At 44.8% G+C, this 22,140-nt stretch overlaps 1 protein-coding gene across 1 annotated transcript in view; it reads right to left on the reverse strand.

The window, feature by feature from the left end:
- Positions 1 to 7,705: 7,705 nt before the first annotated feature.
- The window catches only part of SNX6 (sorting nexin 6), a 63,855-nt gene continuing 49,420 nt past the window's right edge, over positions 7,706 to 22,140 (reverse strand). Inside the window, exon 15 of the mRNA XM_077819993.1 lies at positions 7,706 to 8,448. Coding sequence (XP_077676119.1) covers positions 8,395 to 8,448 — 54 coding nt within the window. The 3' untranslated portion in view covers positions 7,706 to 8,394. The remainder of the gene's footprint in view (positions 8,449 to 22,140) is intronic.

Raw genomic sequence — 22,140 nt, forward strand, 5'->3', positions numbered from 1 at the left:
TCGGCCCCCAAACCCGGTCCACCCACAAACCTGCCCCGCCGCCATCTTCCGCTCCTGCGGCTCGGCCCGGCCTTCCTGGGGCTCGATCCCCGGAACGAGGAGGCCGCCCAGATCCGCCTGCCTTTTATCCCAAGCGCACCGGCACGGGAGAGCCACGCACGGATCGTGGCCGAGCCCCGTGCGAGCCCAGCGCCAGCTCGGGCCAGAACCTGCCCTTGAAAAGGGTGCAACATCCCCCTCCCCCCTGCATCCCTCAGCGCTGTGACATACTTCGCGCTCTGACCCCGGTAAGGGGCAGAATTCTTCCATCAACCTACCTACCGCCTCTTGGAGGAATGGATTAACTACAGGGATGGACCAAACACTGCTTTTACTGTGGGAAGTTTAGATGTCCTATTTTAACTATTTACTTTTTTCATAGAATATCAGGGTTGGAAGGGACCTCAGGAGGTCATCTAGTCCAACCCCCTGCTCAAAGCAGGACCAATCCCCAATTAAATCATCCCAGCCAGGGCTTTGTCAAGCCTGACCTTAAAAATACCTAAGGAAGAAGATTCCACCACCTCCCTAGGTAACGCATTCCAGTGTTTCACCACCCTCCTCGTGAAAAAGTTTTTCCTAATATCCAACCTAAACCTCCCCCACTGCAACTTGAGACCATTACTCCTCGTTCTGTCATCTGCTACCACTGAGAACAGTCTAGATCCATCCTCTTTGGAACCCCCTTTCAGGTAGTTGAAAGCAGCTATCAAATCCCCCCTCAGTCTTCTCTTCCGCAGACTAAATAATCCCAGTTCCCTCAGCCTCTCCTCATAAGTCCTGTGTTCCAGTCCCCTAATCATTCCAATTTTTCCACATCCTTCTTGTAGTGTGGGGCCCAAAACTGGACACAGTACTCCAGATGAGGCCTCACCAGTGTCGAATAGAGGGGAACGATCACATCCCTCGATCTGCTGGCAATGCCCCTACTTATACATCCCAAAATGCCATTGGCCTTCTTGGCAGCAAGGGCACACTGTTGACTCATATCCAGCGTCTCGTCCACTGTAACCCCTATGTCCTTTTCTGCTAACAGTATAGGCATTGTACTCCTTTTCTCCTATAGTCTGATTGTAGATTATGAGCTCCTCCAAATGTATGCATCAAAGGAATGATCCCTAAAATGAATAGCATATTATTTATAGACACAACTGGAAAGAATTATATGCACCAGTAGTCACTGGAAATGTTGATTTTCATACTTGGAAGCTACACAATCCAATCCATGATACCAGCAGCATTTTCAGCATCAGCGTCTCTTTCAGGACGTGTCTATATCAGGAATTTATACCTGTATAGCTACATATCTGTACAATCCCCCAGTGTAAAGGGCTGCATCAAAGTAAAGGAAGGCTTGCACCGTGCATCTTACCCATGTTTGAAACCACTTCTGTCATGAGATCCAAAAATGATATATCAATGTGAACGCATGTAGAAGATGTAGTTATTGGCATATTAACTCACTTCTGTATAGATCTCTAACACAAAACTCCATTTATCCAAATCCCTGCTGCTCTGCCAATTGTCCACAAAGCAACACATGCAGCAGTTCCAAGACTGAATGGAAGTCATGAAGCAGATAAGGTATAGACCAGTGGGTGTCAAACTTTTTTTTTCCCACAGACCACGTGAAAATTGCTGAGGGTCTCAGCTGACCACTTAATGATGTTTCCAAATGTTTGTACTGTTAGCTAACTATTGTAAAATGCTTTGGATAAAAGTGCTATATAAAAAAAAACACTTAACTTTTTTTGTTCTACAAATAATATCAGTAGTATTAACTTTCTAATGTGATGGATGTGCCCTCCCTGCCACAGCAGTCCCTGACCTGGGGCTGGGAAGAAGAGGGGTCTCTCCCCACCCCAGCAGCTCCCAAGCTGGGGCTGGGGAATCTCTCCCCTGCAGCCACAGCCCTGGAGCTGGGGAAAGTCACCTTTCTCTGGCCGCCATAGTCTTTTATGTCCTAAATTCCAGCAACACACGCCTGCGCGGCTCCACTAATTAGGTAGGTAGCCCTTCATTCTCTTGTGTGTGGCCGCTCAGGCGCGCACCTTAGAATGGAGCTCGTGGACCACAGTTTGAGAACCTCTGGTAGAGACACTTTTGCACAGTTCTTCTGGAATTACACAACAGAACCACAGCTCTGGAAAAAGACTCATAGTTCAAATCACTAACCAAAGACTCAGGCCTTGTGTACACCGGCAAGTTTCTGCGCAGTAAGGCAGCTTTCTGCACTGCAACTCCCAATGTGTACACACTGCCAAGCCACTTAGTGCTCAAACACTGCACAGTTGCAGCATTGTAAAACAACCACCCCGACGACAGGCGTACAGCTTTCAGCGCTGGGGCTACATTGTTGCAGTGCCAGTGTAGACACACTAGTCTATTACAGTGCTGCAGTTGGCCCCCGGGAGGTGTCCCACTGTGACGCATGGCTAGAAAGGGTTAAACATCCTACAAAATAAACAACCCTCAAAAGACGTGGGGAGATGTCTGTGTATTTACATATGTATGAACAGGGTTGACAATGTAATCAACAGTCCCTAGGTTGTATTCTGATAATTCAGAGATCAAAAGATCATCCTAGCATTTAAATGAATTGTAAACATGGGATATCTCTGTATTCATCTCTCTTTGAAAAGTACAGCAAATAATCTGTGAATGGTGAAGGAACAAACAAAATTGCCTTATGTTAATTCTATAGCTGAGTATCGGTGATGGACCTCCTTCAAAGTCATCCTAATTATCTTTTCTTCCTGGATGAACTCCCAACTTGTCAAAGAGGACATGAAATTGTATAAAAGATCCTTGGGTCCCAATTCTGTCATCTCAGATTATTTTAAGCTGCACCAGGGCAAATTTGCCAGTTAGGGTGGTACACCCTGAATATGATATTTAGACACTGGACTATAACCTGTGAAGTGAATTCTAAAGGAACTCTCTACACCTACAAAGCTCACCGTCTCTGTTATGAATCTAAACCTCAATGAATTCAACTCATGGCTGTATGGATATTGATCTTTTAACCATTCTCTCTCTCTTTTTTTTTTTAATAAATTTTAATTTTTAATCAGAAGTGGCTGGAGTGTGTATTTGGGTAAGATCTGAAACATTCATTAACCGCAGAGGTAATGTGTCCAAGCCTTTGGGAAGGGTAGAACCTTTTCTTTTATATGATGAAATCATCATATCTGACTTAGTTCCCTTAAAATGATCCAGGCTCAGGCCTCTCTCAAGACACCTGTGTTGTTTGGTAAGGTAATAAAGAAGCTGTTTTATGCTGGCTTGGTAAATCTAAGTATTGGAATATCCACCAGCTTTATGGGGATTCTCTACCCCATTCTTTACAGTTTACCCCCATTGAGTGATCTCAGCTGGCCCCTGCTGGGACCCCAGTCACATGCACAATGCCTGTTCTCGCCTTTCTGGTCATTGGTTTGAACTCTACTACCCTGCCCTCAGGTGACCATGAGCCCCACCTCTTAAATTCCTTGGGAATTTTGAAAGTCCCCTTCCTGTTTGCTCAGTGACACATGCAGTGGTCTCAGCGCATCTTTCCAGGTGACCATGCCTGCTCCGTGCACCAGGCGATCCTCCGCTTGCAGCAATGCCAAGCTGCTGGACCTCATGAGCATTTGGAGAAGAGGAGGCTATCCCGTCCCAGCTGCGCTCCAGCCATTGGTATTATAACACCTATGGCCAGAATTCATGATTCATGACAGAAAGGGGCCATGACCGGGACACACTGCAGTGCAGGGTCAAAGTGAAGGAGTTGTGGAATGGCATGGGAGGCAGATGGCCACTCCACTTCCGTGCCCAGGAACTGCCAATTCTACAAAGAGCTGGACTGGATACTCGCTGGCGACCCCACCTCCACTGCAAGGGTCACTGCGGATACTTCGGTGGCTCACGTGCCAGTCAAGAGTGGACCGAGCCAGAAGGAGGAAATCTTGAACAAGGATTGGGATGCAGAGGCAGAGGATGACTCCGAGGTCAGAGATGCATGCAGTCAGGAGCTCTTCTCTGCCCTGGAGGAAGCTAGCCAGTCACAGCTGTTGGAGCTTGGCAAAGCGCGAACAGGAGAGGAGACCCCTGCGTAAGTGGCTTTGATTTTAGGAATTGCTACGTGAGTTGTTGGGGGCAGGATTGCAGAAAGCAGGTTTGTCTCTGTATGATGCGCGTAACACCACATGCCTAGTCTGAGCAGTGGAATAGCGTGTTGATTGACTCCCTCACTTCATGGGAATCTACCTCAGATCTCCACAAACGTCTCATGGAGACACTGGGCAATCCGCTACTGCAGGTTCTTTGGCAGAGCTGCTTTGTTTCTTGCCCCATTAAGGGTAACTTTACTGCACCACTCTGCCATCACTGAGAGGGGGAAGGGAGACCATTGCTGCACACAGGCAAGCAACATAAGGGCCAGGACGGAAGCCGCAGTCTTGAAGATACCCTCCCTTGATTCCCTGCTCACCCTCAGCAGCGAGATATCTTCCAGAATAAACACAGCCTGTGGAAAATGTGAGGACAGTAATGATTATAAGGCCCCCCCCTACAGTGCTGGCTCTCCCCAAGAGCCACTTACCCAGTGTACAGTACGGTCCTGGAACACTGATTTCCCCTGCCCCTGAGGTTACTCACCATTTGGGAGGTCTTGTGGCTCATGTGTGCTTGCCTGGAGTCAGCCAGTTAGTGACAGGTATGTGAATAGTGGCTATGTTTTTAAATCACTGAATCAGTGGTCTGTGTGTTACAAACAATACTGCTTCTGTAAAATGTTGCATTTTGGATTCACAGAGATGACCTTGGGAGCCCAGCCTCCCTCTTTGTTGTCACTGGCTGAACGGCTGCACAGAATTAGAAAGCAGCCACGAAGAACTAAAGAGAACTTCCTGCATGATGTCATGATGCACTTTGCGACCAAAAAACAAGAATTGAAGGAGGAGGAACAGTGAGAAGAGGGAGTGACAGGAGAATGCGGCGCACCAGAACGAAGCCACGGAAGCTTTTAAATGTTATGGAGCGCGAAGTGGACACACTCCAGATGCTATAGCACTGCAAACTGAGCAGCTCCGTGCCCATCCTCCCCTGCAGATGCTGTCACAAAACTCTTTCCCAGGCACCCCCCACCCCCGGGGACACTGCCAAAATACTCTTAAAAACATCTTGGCTCCACTGTTTATTTAGACCCACTGTTCCACTCCTGCTCCATCACAGTCCAGCCCTGTAGACTCCCGGTACCCACTGCACTCAACACTCATCCCTCTGCAGTTTAGCCCTGCTGAAGTACAGTACCTGCTGCACTGTATTCCAAACGACAAGGTTGTATATGATACCTGGACATACACAAATCTTTAACCGTCCCGGGACCCCACCTCCTCCAAGGGCCCTCCCTTTCCCCATCCCCCTCAGTGCTAATGTGTTTTTTTGTTTGTCTCTCTCCTCCAGTTGTTTTTTAATAAAATAATTGTTTTGGTTTGAAAGCAATCTTTATTCCATTAATTGAAAGCAAACAGAGCCCTTGCAAAGCAACCGGCAATTTTCTTAAACCTTCATAGTGCATCATCTGCACTAATCACAATTACCTCCTAGCATTACAAGCACTGCACTCCCAAGCATAGCAACAATTAGTGGCTTTCAGCTTCAAATTGTTGCCTCAAGGGATCCCTGATCCTTATGGCCCCATTCTGCACGCCTCTAATAGCCCTGGTCTCTGGCTGTTCAAATTCAGCCTCCAGGTGCTGAGCCTCAGCTTCACTCAGGGCTGGACCGCTTTCACCCTTCCCTTCACAAATATTATAGAGCGTACAGCACGCGGCTATAAGCACAGGAATATTGCCATCGGCCAGGTCCAGCCTCCCACATAGGCAGCACCAGCAGGCCTTTAAACGGCCAAAAGCACAGAACAGTCATTCTGCACTTGCTCAGCCTGTTGCTGAACCGCCCCTTGCTGCTGTCAAGGTTCCTTGTGTATGGCTTCATGAGCCATGGCATTAAGGGTAGGCAGAGTCTCCCAGGATCACAATGGGTGCTTCGACTTCCCCTAAGGTGATCTTCTGGTCTGGGAAAAAAGTCCCTGTTTGCAGCTTCCCGAACAGGCCAGTGTTCCGAAAGATGTGTGTGTCATGCACCTTTCCAGACCAGCCTGCGGTAATGTCTGTGAAACGCCCAAAGTGATCCACAAACAAACTGGAGATCCATAGAGAAATATCCTTTCTGATTAATGTACTCGGTGGCTAGGTGGTCTGATGCCAGAAGTGGAATATGCGTGCCATCTATCGCCCCTCCACAGTTAGGGATGCCCATTTGTTCAAAGTCATCCACAATGTCACGCACGTTGCCCAGAATCATGGTCTTTCGAAGCAGGATGCGATTAATGGCCATGCACACTTCCATCAATACAAGTCCAGCGGTCGACTTTCCCCACTCCAAACTGGTTAGCGACGGATCCGTAGCAGTCTGGAGTAGCCAGCTTCCACAGTGCAATCACCACGTGCTTCTCCAATGGCAGGGCAGCTCTCATGCTCATGTCCTTGCCCCACAGGGCTGGGGTGAGCTCATCACACAGTCCCATGAATGTGGCTTTCCTCATCTGAAAGTTCTGCAGCCCCTGCTTGTCATCCCAGACGTGCATGATGATCTGATCCCACCACTCAGTTCTTGTTTCCCAAGCCCAAAAGCAACACCTCTGTGAATGCCACAAGCAATCTCGTGTCATAGCTACTACTCGTGGTGAGATCTATGTCAAACTCCTCTTGACTTTGTAGTTTAAGGAATAACTCCACTGCCACGCGAGACGTGTTAGAGAGAGTGAGCAGCATATTGGTCAACAGTGTGGGATCCATTCCTGCAGACCAAAGAAGCAGGACGTGCAGTACACAAACCGTTGAAAGATGATGCCATAACAGACGGAAACACAGGGATTGCTGGGACGTGAAGCAATGCATCACAGGGCATTGGGACATGACCCAGGAGGCCCCACGACTCCCTCCGTCTTCCCACAACTCTTAGCAGCAGAAGAGGAAGAGATGCTCTGTGAGACAGCTGCCCAGAGTGCACCGCTTCGAATACCGATGCAAGTGCCGCAAGTGTGAACACGCTATTGTGCAGGCAGCTAACATTGTGAATACACATCAGCGGTTTCCCTTCAGCACTCTGAGCGGCGATGTAACTCTGCCAGTGTAGACATACCCTAAGGATCCAAAGTCAGTAAGAGTCACAGCCCAAAATTTTGGTCAGGGAAATGTGACCCTTCTCTGTCATTCCTGCCACTCCTTCATTTCCAAATCTTTGGTTTTGTGGTTGTTTTTTGTTTGTTTTTTTGAGGCAGAGCCACTTGTGTTTAACTAAGAAGGGGTGAATTGCAACATTGTCTCTTTGACTGCCTCCCCTGCTTTCTAAACTCATGCTTTTGCCACTCCTTCCTCTTTCCTACGAAAAAAACCAAACTCTTTTGAAAAATTACTTTTCTATAGAATGGTAACCAAGTCTGAAACAATGTCTAAGTGAACTAGATGGTACCAGTAGATAAACAAGCTAATAAACCTTCAGATTTAAGGGAGAAGAGTTATTGGAAGAGTATAGCTGGAAGCAGGGTCAATCCAATCCAACACTATTCCACAATTTGCTTCAGAGGATGAGTGGAGAAAATGCTGATCAAATTAACCATATTTGCTACAAATGCCTATTTAAATTATTATAGATGATACAATGACTGCATAATTTTAGGAAAAAAATCACTGATTTCACAGTTTATTTTACAATTATCGGGATTAGTCTACAAGTTAAGGCAAACATACAAATGCATTTTCTTTTCCTTTTAAATCATAATTATAAAGATTACACAAAGTTCTCCAAAATTTCTAAGAAATGTTCATTATTTGGAAAAAATCATATTAAGATGCTTGATACCAGGACATGGAAAAACTAAGACAATGCATACAATGCTTTATAACAACAATATTCAAACATCTAATGGCAATATTTAATCCATTTGAACAATGCATTCAAACGGGCAACTTCAGAAATTACTTACAAAGGTAAATAAGATTGGCAGCCATACCATAATACTATTCATAACATGAACATAATTATATTGGCTACTTTCACAAAGAAACAGGACATTTGATTTCTCAACAATGAAAGCATACAATGATTAAATAAACGTGTGTGTGAATACATGTGCATAAATGAGTATGCTGTTGCTTCATATAGTCTTCACTTTTTCAGACAAGAGGAGATTATTTAGGCATACTTTGCCAACTGATTTCTCCGGTGAGATGCAAATCCCTATTAAAAGTCATGAAAACAAAATCCAGAAGAAGGCAGCCCTTGTTAGTGGATGGACAGAGTGGTTTATGTGTCTCCATTTAACACTGCCAGGCAGCTCTGCAACAGCTGCAAGTTACCCTGTAGAAATAAAGAAAATGATGACCACGTTTCCGTATTTTCTGAGATATAAAATATTTTTAAATGAAGATGAAATGCATTACTTATTAAGCAGCATGGGTAGCTATAAAACATTTGTAAAATATTTTTGTTTAAGCAATTTTGATCTCTTCGAAAGATCTGTTGAACATAGGAAGCCAATCTCAAGGAACTGCTCAACAGAAATTGAGATCTAGTACACTTTCTGAATTTGGTTAGTTTAAATAACTTCTCCACTACATCTCATATCCTTCCCATACATATCGCAACAAAAGCCTATTTGTGATGCAAAACACAACAAATTTACTACAGAGGTCTGTCATCGTCCTTTCTTTTAGAGTTAAATTCTCAGTTGTAAAAGGATGACTGAGATTTCTGTTAAAGATATTCTTTCAGGTACTCCTCACTCAGAAAAGATAGTAATACTACTATTGTCAGATTATTTCCATAACAGAATTATTCATATTATTCAATACATTGTATATCAGGAAAAATAAATTAGACAGGAATTTCTTTGATATATTTATCTTGGAGCAATGAAGGAAAAACAGAATCAATTAAATGCCCTAAACCAATGATTGAAAGCAGAGGTGGGCAAACTAAGGCCCATGGGCCACATCCAACCCGCGGGACCATCCTTCCTGGCCCCTGAGCTCCCCGCTGGGGAGGCTAGCCCCCAGCCCCTCCCCTGCTGTTCCCCCTCCCTCGCAGCCACCCCACTGTGCGAGCAGCGCTCTGAGCGGTGGGGCTGCACGCTCATGCAGGGCAGCATCTGGCTCTGGCTGGGTGGCTCCAAACATGCTGCTCTGAGCGGCATGATAAGGGGGCCGGAGGGTTGGATATGGGGCAGGGGACAAGGATCTGGGTGGGGGGAAGGTTCTGAGGGGGGCAGGCAGGGGGCAGGAAGTGTGAGGGGGCGGGGACCAGGCTGTTTGGGGAGGCACAGCCTTCCCTACCAAGCCCTCCATTCAGTTTCACAACCCGATGTGGCCCTCGGGCCAAAAGATTTTGCCCACCCCTGATTTAAAGGGTGGTCCTATCCTAAAAATTACGAAAAGTGGCACCTTATTCCTCAGACATGTTCCATGTGTGTTATCACTTTGCTGATGGTAGTGACAAAATAAAAAACTAACTTGTTATCACTGCAGAGACAGCAGCTCTAGGAGAGTGGTTATCAGAATTGTTAATCAAGTTTCAACTGCAAGGCCAAATCTATCCCTAGTTGTACAGATGTAAATAAAAACAATTTGGCGTTCAAAATCATTACTAGAGATGTACAAAGCAACAAACAACTTGACCTTCAGATCCCAGACTGAGTTTACAGGGCTTGCAGTTAGAAAAAATATATTTACTTACAAATTAATCAAGTATGGTCTGGAAATCAGTGAGCTAACTATAGCACCCAACAATGCCATTATTAGAAAACCAGTTTCTTTAAATTCTAAAAAGCAAGTTAAAGCACACTGTGCTGGCTACCATCCGTTTTATACATCCCATTGCTATCAATTTTAATTATCTGGCTCTGTTCTACAGTTACAAATTATACTGAGTTTGTACTCCAATCTGAAGCTGAAGAGTATGGGCAAGAAACAGGAATTGCTAAGAATGAACATCCTAATATTCCATCTAGTCCAATAAAAGATGGACAGACAAAACCCTCATAATGCACAATTATACCATGGAAGATGCTTCTTGATCCCAGTTAGTAATGAACATACACCCAATCAAGCATGTGGACTGATGAATTTTACAGTTTTAAACTCTGTTCTTATTCAAATCCAGATCTTTCTTGGTAACTATTTGCTTCTGTGATCTGTAGCAGTGAGTTTATGTATGATCTTAATTTCAAAGTTGATTTTTCATATAAGGAAGCTTTTGATATGTAAAAAATAAAAAAAAAAAGAAAAAGAAAAAGAAAAATCTTCTGCTTCTGTTTAACTCTGGGGTGGGCAAACTTTTTGGCCCAAGGGCCACACCGGGGCTGCAAAACTATATGGAGGACCAGGTAGGGAAGGCTGTGCCTCCCCAAACAGCCTGGCCCCTGTCCCCATCTGCCCCTTGACTGCCCCCGTCAGAATCCCCGACCCATGCGACCTCCCCTGCTCCTTGTCCCCTGACTGCCCCCTGCCAGGACCCCCGCCCATAACCATCCGCCCCGGGACCCCACCCCCTATCCAACCCCCCCTTTTCCCCTGTTCCCTGACTGCCCTCCTCCAGAACCCCAAACCCATCCAACCCCCCCTGCTCCCTGTCTGCCCCAACCCCTATCCACACCCCTGCTCCCTGACAGGCCCCCCGGGACTCCCATGCCAAATCAGCTCCCCCTGCCCAGAACCTCCAACCCATCCAACCTCTCCCTGTCCCCTGACTGCCCCCCGGAACTCCCCACTCCCTTACCATGCCGGAGCCAGCCACACCGCCACACTGCCCGGCAGGAGCAACAGGCCAGAGTGCTGGCAGTGCAGTGAGCTGAGGCAGCAGGGGAGGGGCCGGGGACTAGCCTCCCCGGCCAGGAGCTCAGGGGCCTGGCAGGACGGTCCCATGGGCCGGATGTGACCTGCGGGCTGTAGTTTGCCCACCTCTGGTTTAACCTATACAATGACTAAGATTCTTGCATCTCCTCCTAATCCTTCTCTTCTCCAAATTAAGCAGTTCAATTAAGCATAAAAGACTTCATATAAAAAAAATCATCATCTCTCAGCCATCCCCCACTGTTGATTTTGTTTCCTTTGCCCTTCTTAGGAGAAATGGGACAATCATGTCAGTTAAAACTCCAAACACCAATTTTGTCTGATCCTTTACCCCATCTATCCTCCACTCACGGGCAGCAGTCACCAGTACTCCGCAAGAGAAACTAAGTTTTTCCTGTTGTATATACGAATTAAACCAACACAGTGTTTTCTTATATCCACCCTTCCAACCCATGTAAGATGCAGGGGGATTCACCCATGTTGCTAGGTCATAGGGACCCAGGAGTCTAAGGCCCACGTTGGTAGTCTGATCATGGCAAAGGTTGATCTTTGCCCAGTGCTGGAAAGGTGAATGAGGTAGAGTGGAGCTTATAGTATGCTGGCAGAATAGGCAAAATGTGTGTGTACTGTATATGGATGGTAATACATGAGAAATTGTGGTCTCTGGCCTGTAACAGAAGGATCTAGTTGCCAGCCTGGTATATGTCCAGTTTTGGGCCCCACACTACAAGAAGGATGTGGATAAATTGGAGAGAGTCCAGCGAAGGGCAACAAAAATGATTAGGGGTCTAGAACACATGACTTATGAGGAGAGGCTGAGGGAGCTGGGATTGTTTAGCCTGCAGAAGAGAAGAATGAGGGGGGATTTGATAGCTGCTTTCAACTACCTGAAAGGGGGTTCCAAAGAGGATGGCTCTAGACTGTTCTCAATGGTAGCAGATGACAGAACGAGGAGTAATGGTCTCAAGTTGCAGTGGGGGAGGTTTAGATTGGATATTAGGAAAAACTTTTTCACTAAGAGGGTGGTGAAACACTGGAATGCGTTACCTAGGGAGGTGGTAGAATCTCCTTCCTTAGAGGTTTTTAAGGTCAGGCTTGACAAAGCCCTGGCTGGGATGATTTAACTGGGAATTGGTCCTGCTTCGAGCAGGGGGTTGGACTAGATGACCTTCAGGGGTCCCTTCCAACCCTGATATTCTATGATTCTATGTAAAACATGTAAAAATAGCGGATTTTGGATTCCAGACATTCTACTGAATAATTTACAGGCAAACTCGCATCAACATGGGGAAACTATGTAGGAAACCCATTAGCATTAATGTTCATTAAATCCATGCATAAGTGGGAAAACAGATTCATTCAAGTTTAAGGAAATCCCAACATTGCCATATTAGAATGCAGAAGTCACTTCTGACAAGTGGTACACCACTTAACTTTTCTGATCTGTGGTGGTGGGCATTTTTTTCCCCTTTAAGAAAAGAACAAGTTTCATATACTAAGAATAGAACTAGTTTCATATACTAAATCTTTCAGATACTGGGTGGCAGATGAGGAACATATCCCTCATAACCCCTATGTTTGGAGAAGACAACAAAAACTTGTATTAACGTAAGGCATACATGTCAAAACTGGGTTTTGTCCCACCTTACATACACATTTGAGAATCTAAAATTAATTGCGAGATCAGGATTCTGTAATGAGTTGTTGCTTGAACTATGTTAGCTGCACTCAAGTTGCACTGTTTATCCTCACCAATTCCAGAGTATGACCACCACTCTGTTTATGAACTGTAGTTCAAGTTCAACATTACAGAACTAAGATGGTTTTAAAGTGGTAACGAGGCTTACATGTGACTTTCACATGAGACAGCCAAACATTAAATACAGACTTCCACACTTACAGCTCAAGAGCTTCTATATGCATAATATATTGAATTTGTGAACCGAGTGAGCTGCAAACAGAGGAGAGGCAAACAGAGGGAGTTCGCCTAAAAACCAAGCTATGGTGAGTGCTGTATTGGGGGGCTCTGTTGTGAGCTGGCAGGGTGAACATCTGAGTGTCTGTCTGCTGTGACCATTTGTCTGACTGGTGCTAGTTGCAGGGACTGTTTGACAGTGTGTGTGTTTGTTTAAAAAGTGTAACTGTCTGACAATGTGGGTTGTTTCTTTGAACAGTGTGAATTGGGAGTGCTTTGTTCCAGATGGACCATGAGTGGTTGATTGGAGGGAAGGCTTTGAGCCTGGGCAACTGCTTTGAGCCAGCAGCCTTATAAAAAAGCAACCAGCTGCCAACTGAAGGGAAGCAAACAGAGGGAGTTTGCCTGGAGGGAGTTCCCACAGAATTTTTTGCCTTTCAGCAGTAAATACAACATCTGAAGAGGCTCTCAGAAGGAAGACAATATGGATAGTGAGCAATCAGCTGTTATGACCTGCATGTGCCATGTTTGTCTCTCCCCCAGAGGAGAGAAGGGACTTCGTCTGTAGACTGTACGAAGCGCAAACTGGTCTCCATATTGGAAGAGGAGGTTAAAGGACTAGAGACCCAAGTATCAACCCTGAGTTACATCAGAGAAAATGAAGACTTTCTGGATAGAAGTCAGTGTTTGGTACTGCAGGCACAGCATGTTGAAGAATCGGAGAGGGCAGTGCAGAATGGGAAAGAAAATTGGCAGCATGTGACCTCCAGAAGAAGAAAGAGGAGAACCCATGTACCCCCAATGCAGAGAGAGGTAAGAAACCATTTACAGGCTCTCTGCACAGGTACTACAGCGGAGAATGGTTTAGAAGAGTCATCTGAGGGGAGGGATCAGAAGACCATCAACCAGAAGGCATGGAATGCATTATCCTAGGGATGGAGGTTCTGACCACCACTCCAAAGGGGACAAGATGGGTGGTGGTGGTTGGGGACTTCCTCCTAAGAGGGACAGTGTCATCCATCTGCCATCCAGACCAGGAAACTCAAGAAGGGTGCTGCTTGCCTGGAGCTAGAATTCAGGATGTGACTGAGTGTCTGCATCCAGTTTTGGGCCCCCCACTACAGAAAGGATGTGGATAAATTGGGAAGAGTCCAGCGGAGGGCAACGAAAATGATTAGGGGGCTGGGGCACATGACTTATGAGGAGAGGCTGAGGGAAATGGGCTTATTTAGTCTGCAGAAGAGAAGAGTGTGGGGGGTTTTGATAGCAGCCTTCAACTACCTGAAGCGGCGTTCCAAAAAGGATGGAGCTAGGCTGTTCCAAGTGATAGCAGATGACAGAACAAGGAGCAATGGTCTCAAGTTGCAGTAGAGGAGGTCTAGATTGGATATTAGAAAAAACTATTTCACTAGGAGGGTGATAAAGCCCTGGAATGGGTTACCTAGCGAGGTGGTGGAATTTCCATCCTTAGAGGTTTTTAAGGTCAGGCTTGACAAAGCCCTGGCTGGGATGATTTAGTTGGGGTTGATCCTGCTTTGAACAGGGCGTTGGACTAGATGACCTCCTGAGGTCTCTTCCAACCCTAATCTTCTATTAATTTACTTTCTAGCAGTCACAAGCTACACAAACCTGCATAGTTTAGAACTGTCTGGAGGTTTTCACTTGTCTAAAAAGGTAGCACAGAAACAGCTTTACCCTCTACTGGCAAAGGAGGGTAACATTTAAAATTTAGTTTTCCTTTTAGTTTTCCCTTAGATCACATCTAAAAATGTATATGGAATTTACATAATCCCCCTTCCAAAAATTCAGTTCCAGAGAGGGCGCACAAGGCCTCAGTCACTCCCCATCTCACCAATTCTGAGAAAGATGATAAGACTTTGAGGTACAGTGGATGTTATTTACAAATTTACAGAACTTTTCATGAAAATAAGTTCTTATTCATAATTCCAGCATTTGGGAGGAAGGTTTAAACAAATAGCTTCTGGTGTTCAGTCAAATAGTAAGGAGATTGAAAGCCTGCCCCATAATTTTCATAATTGCCAGAGTGACATACCCTTAAAGTTTTACTGGTCCCACTAATGACTTTATCAAAATAAGCCTCAGCATCAAAGCCTCCTACCTAATTCCTGAAGGGTCATTGCTGGGGTTTGTTCTCTCCCCCACACCATTTTAACAGTTCCTTAAAATGAAAATCCACCAGAGCCAAAAAAAGGATCTCTTATTAAAAAAAAAAAAAAAGTTATTTGGAGGTCTGAAGCAGGTTTTTACCATCATTCCATTTTGCCAGTGACTGAATGACGTATGCCTATTATGACCATTCCAGAGATAGAAGGTGGTCAATAGAAGCTTAAAGGTAAATAATATAACTACACTACAATATCTTGCTACAGCTTTAGTTTCTCTTTCATATTGTGTCACATTGTTAAAACAAAATTAGATTATACAAGGGCATCATGAGTTGTTATAATTTCCTGAGATCTAAAAGGAATGCAAAGTACACTAGCATTTTGTGCCACCAGACAGACCAACAAGCACTAACAGGCTTAATAAAAGAATTGAATTAACTAAATTAATCTAAGAATTTGTTTTATTTCACAACCAAGATCAAGTTGAACAGAATTTTCTATTACACATTCCCTTGCTCCATTAATGACGCTGTCTGCAGATCACATCTCTAATGTACAGGAATTATGAGCTTTGCAATATTTGAAAAAGCAGGACTTGGATACTATCATAGAATCATAGAATATCAGGGTTGGAAGGGACCTCAAGAGGTCATCTAGTCCAACCCCCTGCTCAAAGCAGGACCAATCCCCAATTAAATCATCCCAGCCAGGGCTTTGTCAAGCCTGACCTTAAACATATCTAAGGAAGAAGATTCCACCACCTCCCTAGGTAACGCATTCCAGTGTTTCACCACCCTCCTAGTGAAAAAGTTTTTCCTAATATCCAACCTAAAGCTCCCCCACTGCAACTTGAGACCATTACTCCTTGTTCTGTCATCTGCTACCACTGAGAACAGTCGAGAGCCATCCTCTTTGGAACTCCCTTTCAGGTAGTTGAAAGCAGCTATCAAATCCCCCCTCATTCTTCTCTTCTGTAGACTAAACATCCCCAGTTCCCTCAGCCTCTCCTCGTAAGTCATGTGTTCCAGTCCCCTAATCATTTTTGTTGCCCTCCGCTGGACTCTTTCCAATTTTTCCACATCCTTCTTGTAGTGTGGGGCCCAAAACTGGACACAGGATTCCAGATGAGGCCTCACCAATGTCGAATAGAGGAGAACGATCACATCCCTCGATCTGCTGGCAATGCCCCTACTTATACATCCCAAAATGCCATTGGCCTTCTTGGCAACAAGGGCACACTGTTGACTCATATCCAGCTTCTCGTCCACTGTAACCCCTAGGTCCTTTTCTGCAGGACTGCTGCCGAGCCATTCGGTCCCTAGTCTGTAGCGGTGCATGGGATTCTTCTGTCCTAAGTGCAGGACTCTGCACCTGTCCTTGTTGAACCTCATCAGATTTCTTTTGGCCCAATCCTCCAATTTGTCTAGGTCCCTCTGTATCCTATCCCTACCCTCCAGCGTATCTATCTCTCCTCCCAGTTTCGTGTCATCTGCAAACTTGCTGAGGGTGCAATCCACACCATCCTCCAGATCATTTATGAAGATATTGAACAAAACCGCCCCCGGGACCGAACCTTGGGGCACTCCACTTGATACCGGTTGCCAACTAGACATGGAGCCATTGATCACTACCCAAAGAGCCCGACAATCTAGCCAGCTTTCTATCCACCTTACAGTCCATTCATCCAGCCCATACTTCTTTAACTTGCTGGCAACAATACTGTGGGAAACAGTGTCAAAAGCTTTGCTAAAGTCAAGGAACAACACGTCCACCGCTTTCCCTTCATCCACAGAACCAGTTATCTTGTCATAGAAGGCAATTAGATTAGTCAGGCATGACTTGCCCTTGGTGAATCCATGCTGACTGTTCCTGATCATTTTCCTCTCCTCTAAGTGCTTCAGAATTGACTCCTTGAGGACCTGCTCCATGATTTTTCCAGGGACTGAGGTGAGGCTGACTGGCCTGTAGTTCCCAGGATCATCCTCCTTCCCTTTTTTAAAGAGGGGCACTACATTAGCCTTTTTCCAGTAGTCCGGGACTTCCCCCGATCGCCATGAGTTTTCAAAGATAATGGCCAATGGCTCTGCAATCACATCCGCCAACTACTTTAGCACTCTCGGATGCAACTCATTCAGCCCCATGGACTTGTGCACATCCAGCTTTTCTAAATAGTCCCGAACCACTTCTTTCTCCACAGAGGGCTGGTCACCTCCTCCCCATGCTGTGCTGCCCAGTGCAGTAGTCTGGGAGCTGACCTTGTTCGTGAAGACAGAGGGAAAAAAAGCATTGAGTACATTAGCTTTTTCCACATCCTCTGTCACTAGGTTGCCTCCCTCATTCAGTAAGGGGCCCATATTTTCCTTGACTTTCTTCTTGTTATTAACATACCTGAAGAAACCCTTCTTGTTACTCTTAACGTCTCTTGCTAGCTGCAACTCCAGGTGTGATTTGGCCTTCCTGATTTCACTCCTGCATGCCCGAGCAATATTTTTATACTCATCCCTGGTCATTTGTCCAATCTTCCACTTCTTGGAAGCTTCTTTTTTGTATTTAAGATCAGCAAGGATTTCACTGTTAAGCCAAGCTTGTCGCCTGCCATATTTACTATTCTTTCTACACATCGGGATGGTTTGTCCCTGTAACCTCAATAACGATTCTTTAAAATACAGCCAGCTCTCCTGGACTCCTTTCCCCCTCATGTTATTCTCCCAGGGGATCTTGCCCATTGGTTCCCTGAGGGAGTCAAAGTCTGCTTTTCTGAAGTCCAGGGTCCGTATTCTGCTGCTTTCCTTTCTTCCTTGTGTAAGGATCCTGAACTTGACCATCTCATGGTCAGTGCCTCCCAGGTTCCCATCCACTTTAGCTTCCCCTACTAATTCTTCCCAGTTTGTGAGCAGCAGGTCAAAGGAGACTCCAAAGGAGTAAACAGAGTGCTAGAGTTGAGAATGGAAAACTGAGACCATTAGGTCAGAGACAAAGTGGAGTCTGAATTTATCAGTTTTTTCGAAGGTCTCAATCTGTGAGTAGCATTAGCATTACTGTTCCCTGGAAAGTATGAATGGAAGTGAGGAAATCTGGGTAACTAAATCACTGGAGAGGGAAGGAATTTGCAGCATACATTAAAGCAAATAGTGCAAAAGGAAGTACTATAGACTCATGACTACATACAGATTCCAAGCAAACTGTCTATGCTTGGAAATCTAAGTTCTTATAGACTAAAATAAGAACTCAGTATTTGAACCCAGTATTTGTTTGGCTGCACAGTGTCCCCGATTCCCATCTCTGGTAAATTAAAAGGTAAAATTTTACACCATTCCCAAAATACACAGCATCTTTTGGACAAAGTGAAATGAGGACATTCAGGGACCCCCTGGGTTTCTCTGTGTGACAGAGGCCCACTGGTACCAACTGGCAAAGGGCTCACTGTTCATTACAAGCAACTCCTGTCTCAGACCTGACAAACTTACCACACCACTCACTAGCACACCATTTTCACAGAGGTAGTATGTGAAGTCTCTACTGAAAGCTTGTAACCTATCGATAACCATTGTGAGATATGTGTCTGAGTAATATTTAAAGGAATAATGTAACTACATTGAAAGTTATTCCTTACCATCTTCAAGCAAAAGTTAGTCCCCAGAGAATAACATGCTCGGGGAGGGCTTGTTAAAGCAGAAAGGAGCTGTCTCCCTCCCTGGCTAGCACAGTATGTACTGTATTGCTCAGTTGTCTACCTTTGCACCAACCCAAACAAGTCAACAGAAAACCATCAAAGAAACTATAATCATGAAAACCACTTGAAGTGAAAAGGCTCAACGGGACAGTGAAGGGATTGCCCTCTTTGTGAATAAAGACAAAAGACTGCTTCAGTTGGTCATGGTGGGGGAGGAGGGAGGACACTCCAGATTCATTCACTGAGGATGTACCTTGATAAGCAGGGTTGCTTCATGAAAGACTGTGTCCTAGCTACTTGGTCTAGCAAGCACTGTAAAAGACTGAACTTTGAGAATCTACTTTATTAGATAGGAAAGGTAACTATTAATAAGTTTAGGCCCTCATTTGCATTTTATGATTTTGTTTCATATGTATCCACTTATTTCCATCACTCACACTTGTTCCTATTTGAATCTCTATTCTTTCTTAAGTTTCCTTTTGTTTTACTGTAATTGAACTCAAGTGCTGTGTGTGATACAGGAGTGGTGGCCTAACGTGACACTGGTAAACTGGAGGACACTGTTCCTTTGGGAACAGAGGATCTGGGATTTCTGCGGGTATCTGGTGGTCAGAGGCTAGATACCACAAGGAGACACTCTGAAGGGACTTGGGAGCTGGGGTGTATCTATTGTCAACATGCAGACCTGGTATAGCTCAGCGGAGAGTGCCTGAGTGGCTGACAGGCTGGCTGTGTGAGGGAGCTAACACCCAGCTGGCAGAAGAAAAACTCCCTTGCACTAGAGACAGAGGGTAACAAGGTGACTCTCAGTCCTGGGTGCCCCAAGAAGCATCACACTCAAACCAATATAAAACACAACCTTTTTTAAAAGGCTCAATGTGAAAGCCATCTGATCCATAAGAATTAAGTGAAGGGTCCCACATATTCTAGTACTTATAGTACATAAATATATATTTTGAGTTTCGTTTAAGATAGATAAAAAGGAAAAAGTAATGCAAAAAGATTACTTGAAAATTACATTAAAAAAAGCCATTTCTTCTCACAGCATTAAAAACACATCCAAACTAAACTGTTTTACATCAAACTGAAATGTCCAAACCAATTTAAACAAAAGTTGCATGGATGTACATTTTTATAGATCCATACACACTCTTGAATTTCAAGCGTCTATGCCTAATTTCAGCCTAAAATATTCAAAATAGATCCTCTCAGAAATAAGGTTTTAGTGAGAACAGTGGCAAGTGCAGACAACGGTAACAGTTAAATAATGTGAATTCTGAAGGAACAGATGGTTCAGGATAGCTTTTCCGGAAAATCCCTTGGTATAAGACGTTATAGCCACAGTCTGCAGCTTTGTCAAAAGTAGTAAGCTATTATCTCCACAAAAAAAAAGTTGCTCAAATGCATTTAAATGACTTTTAAGGACAGTGCACTTAGGTTCTTTTGGGGAAAAATAATTCACCTCCTTAAAACCATTTAGCATGTTCAGTAAATTATCTGCAACTGAAGTTTCTTAGTCAACATCCTATGCTAGTGAACTAAAAGAAACCAAGGCTCAGAGGTATATTCAAGAATCTATACACAGATCTGGCCTCAATATCTTGCTCAGTGACAGACTTCCTCTATGAGCTTCAGGCATAGTTTCATACCTCATGGGGGGAGGAGGGGGGGAGTTGCAAGGATAAAATCCACTAATATCCGAGAAGGAAACTCGGATATTATGCTAATGAGAGTCATACAGGTACCTAGACAGATACTGTAGGCAGCAATACTATAGTCAATGCATGAAATATTTTCTATGGGATAGAGATGTTCAAAAAGCACCGAAGGCACTTAGGACCACAAGTACCATTGAAAGTCTATGCATGCACCCCTATTCTCCATAGTTCACAACTTTATAAAAGGTTTCAGAGTAACAGCCATGTTAGTCTGTATTCGCAAAAAGAAAAGGAGTACTTGTGGCACCTTAGAGACTAACCAATTTATTTGAGCATGAGCTTTCATGAGCTACAGCTCACTTCATCGGATGCATACCGTGGAAACTGCAGCAGACTTTATATATACACAGAGAATATGAAACAATACCTCCTCCCACCCCACTGTCCTGCTGGTAATAGCTTATCTAAAGTGATCATCAGGTTAGGCCATTTCCAGCACAAATCCAGGTTTTCTCACCCTCCACCCCCCCACACAAATTCACTCTCCTGCTGGTGATAGCCCATCCAAAGTGACAACTCTTTACACAATGTGCATAATAATCAAGTTGGGCCATTTCCTGCACAAATCCAGGTTCTCTCACTCCCTCACCCCCCTCCAAAAACCCACCCCCATACACACACAAACTCACTCTCCTGCTGGTAATAGCTCATCCAAACTGACCACTCTCCAAGTTTAAATCCAAGTTAAACCAGAACATCTGGGGGGGGGGGGGTAGGAAAAAACAAGAGGAAATAGGCTACCTTGCATAATGACTTAGCCACTCCCAGTCTCTATTTAAGCCTAAATTAATAGTATCCAATTTGCAAATGAATTCCAATTCAGCAGTTTCTCGCTGGAGTCTGGATTTGAAGTTTTTTTGTTTTAAGATAGCGACCTTCATGTCTGTGATTGCGTGACCAGAGAGATTGAAGTGTTCTCCGACTGGTTTATGAATGTTATAATTCTTGACATCTGATTTGTGTCCATTTATTCTTTTACGTAGAGACTGTCCAGTTTGACCGATGTACATGGCAGAGGGGCATTGCTGGCACATGATGGCATATATCACATTGGTGGATGTGCAGGTGAACGAGCCTCTGATAGTGTGGCTGATGTTATTAGGCCCTGTGATGGTGTCCCCTGAATAGATATGTGGGCACAATTGGCAACAGGCTTTGTTGCAAGGATAAGTTCCCGGGTTAGTGGTTCTGTTGTGTGGTATGTGGTTGTTGGTGAGTATTTGCTTCAGGTTGCGGGGCTGTCTGTAGGCAAGGACTGGCCTGTCTCCCAAGATTTGTGAGAGTGTTGGGTCATCCTTTAGGATAGGTTGTAGATCCTTAATAATGCGTTGGAGGGGTTTTAGTTGGGGGCTGAAGGTGACGGCTAGTGGCATTCTGTTATTTTCTTTGTTAGGCCTGTCCTGTAGTAGGTAATTTCTGGGAAGTGACCTTTGGATGGGCTATCACCAGCAGGAGAGTGAATTTGTGTGGGGGGGTGGAGGGTGAGAAAACCTGGATTTGTGCTGGAAATGGCCTAACCTGATGATCACTTTAGATAAGCTATTACTAGGAGGACAGTGGGGTGGGAGGAGGTATTGTTTCATATTCTCTGTGTATATATAAAGTCTGCTGCAGTTTCCACGGTATGCATCCGATGAAGTGAGCTGTAGCTCACGAAAGCTCATGCTCAAATAAATTGGTTAGTCTCTAAGGTGCCACAAGTACTCCTTAACTTTATAAAAGTTAGCCTTTCAGCTGAAGCTGCTCACACTTCATATCAGCTCTGACTGAA

This window comes from Eretmochelys imbricata, chromosome 6, assembly GCF_965152235.1.
Source record: "Eretmochelys imbricata isolate rEreImb1 chromosome 6, rEreImb1.hap1, whole genome shotgun sequence".
NCBI lineage: Eukaryota > Metazoa > Chordata > Testudines > Cheloniidae > Eretmochelys > Eretmochelys imbricata.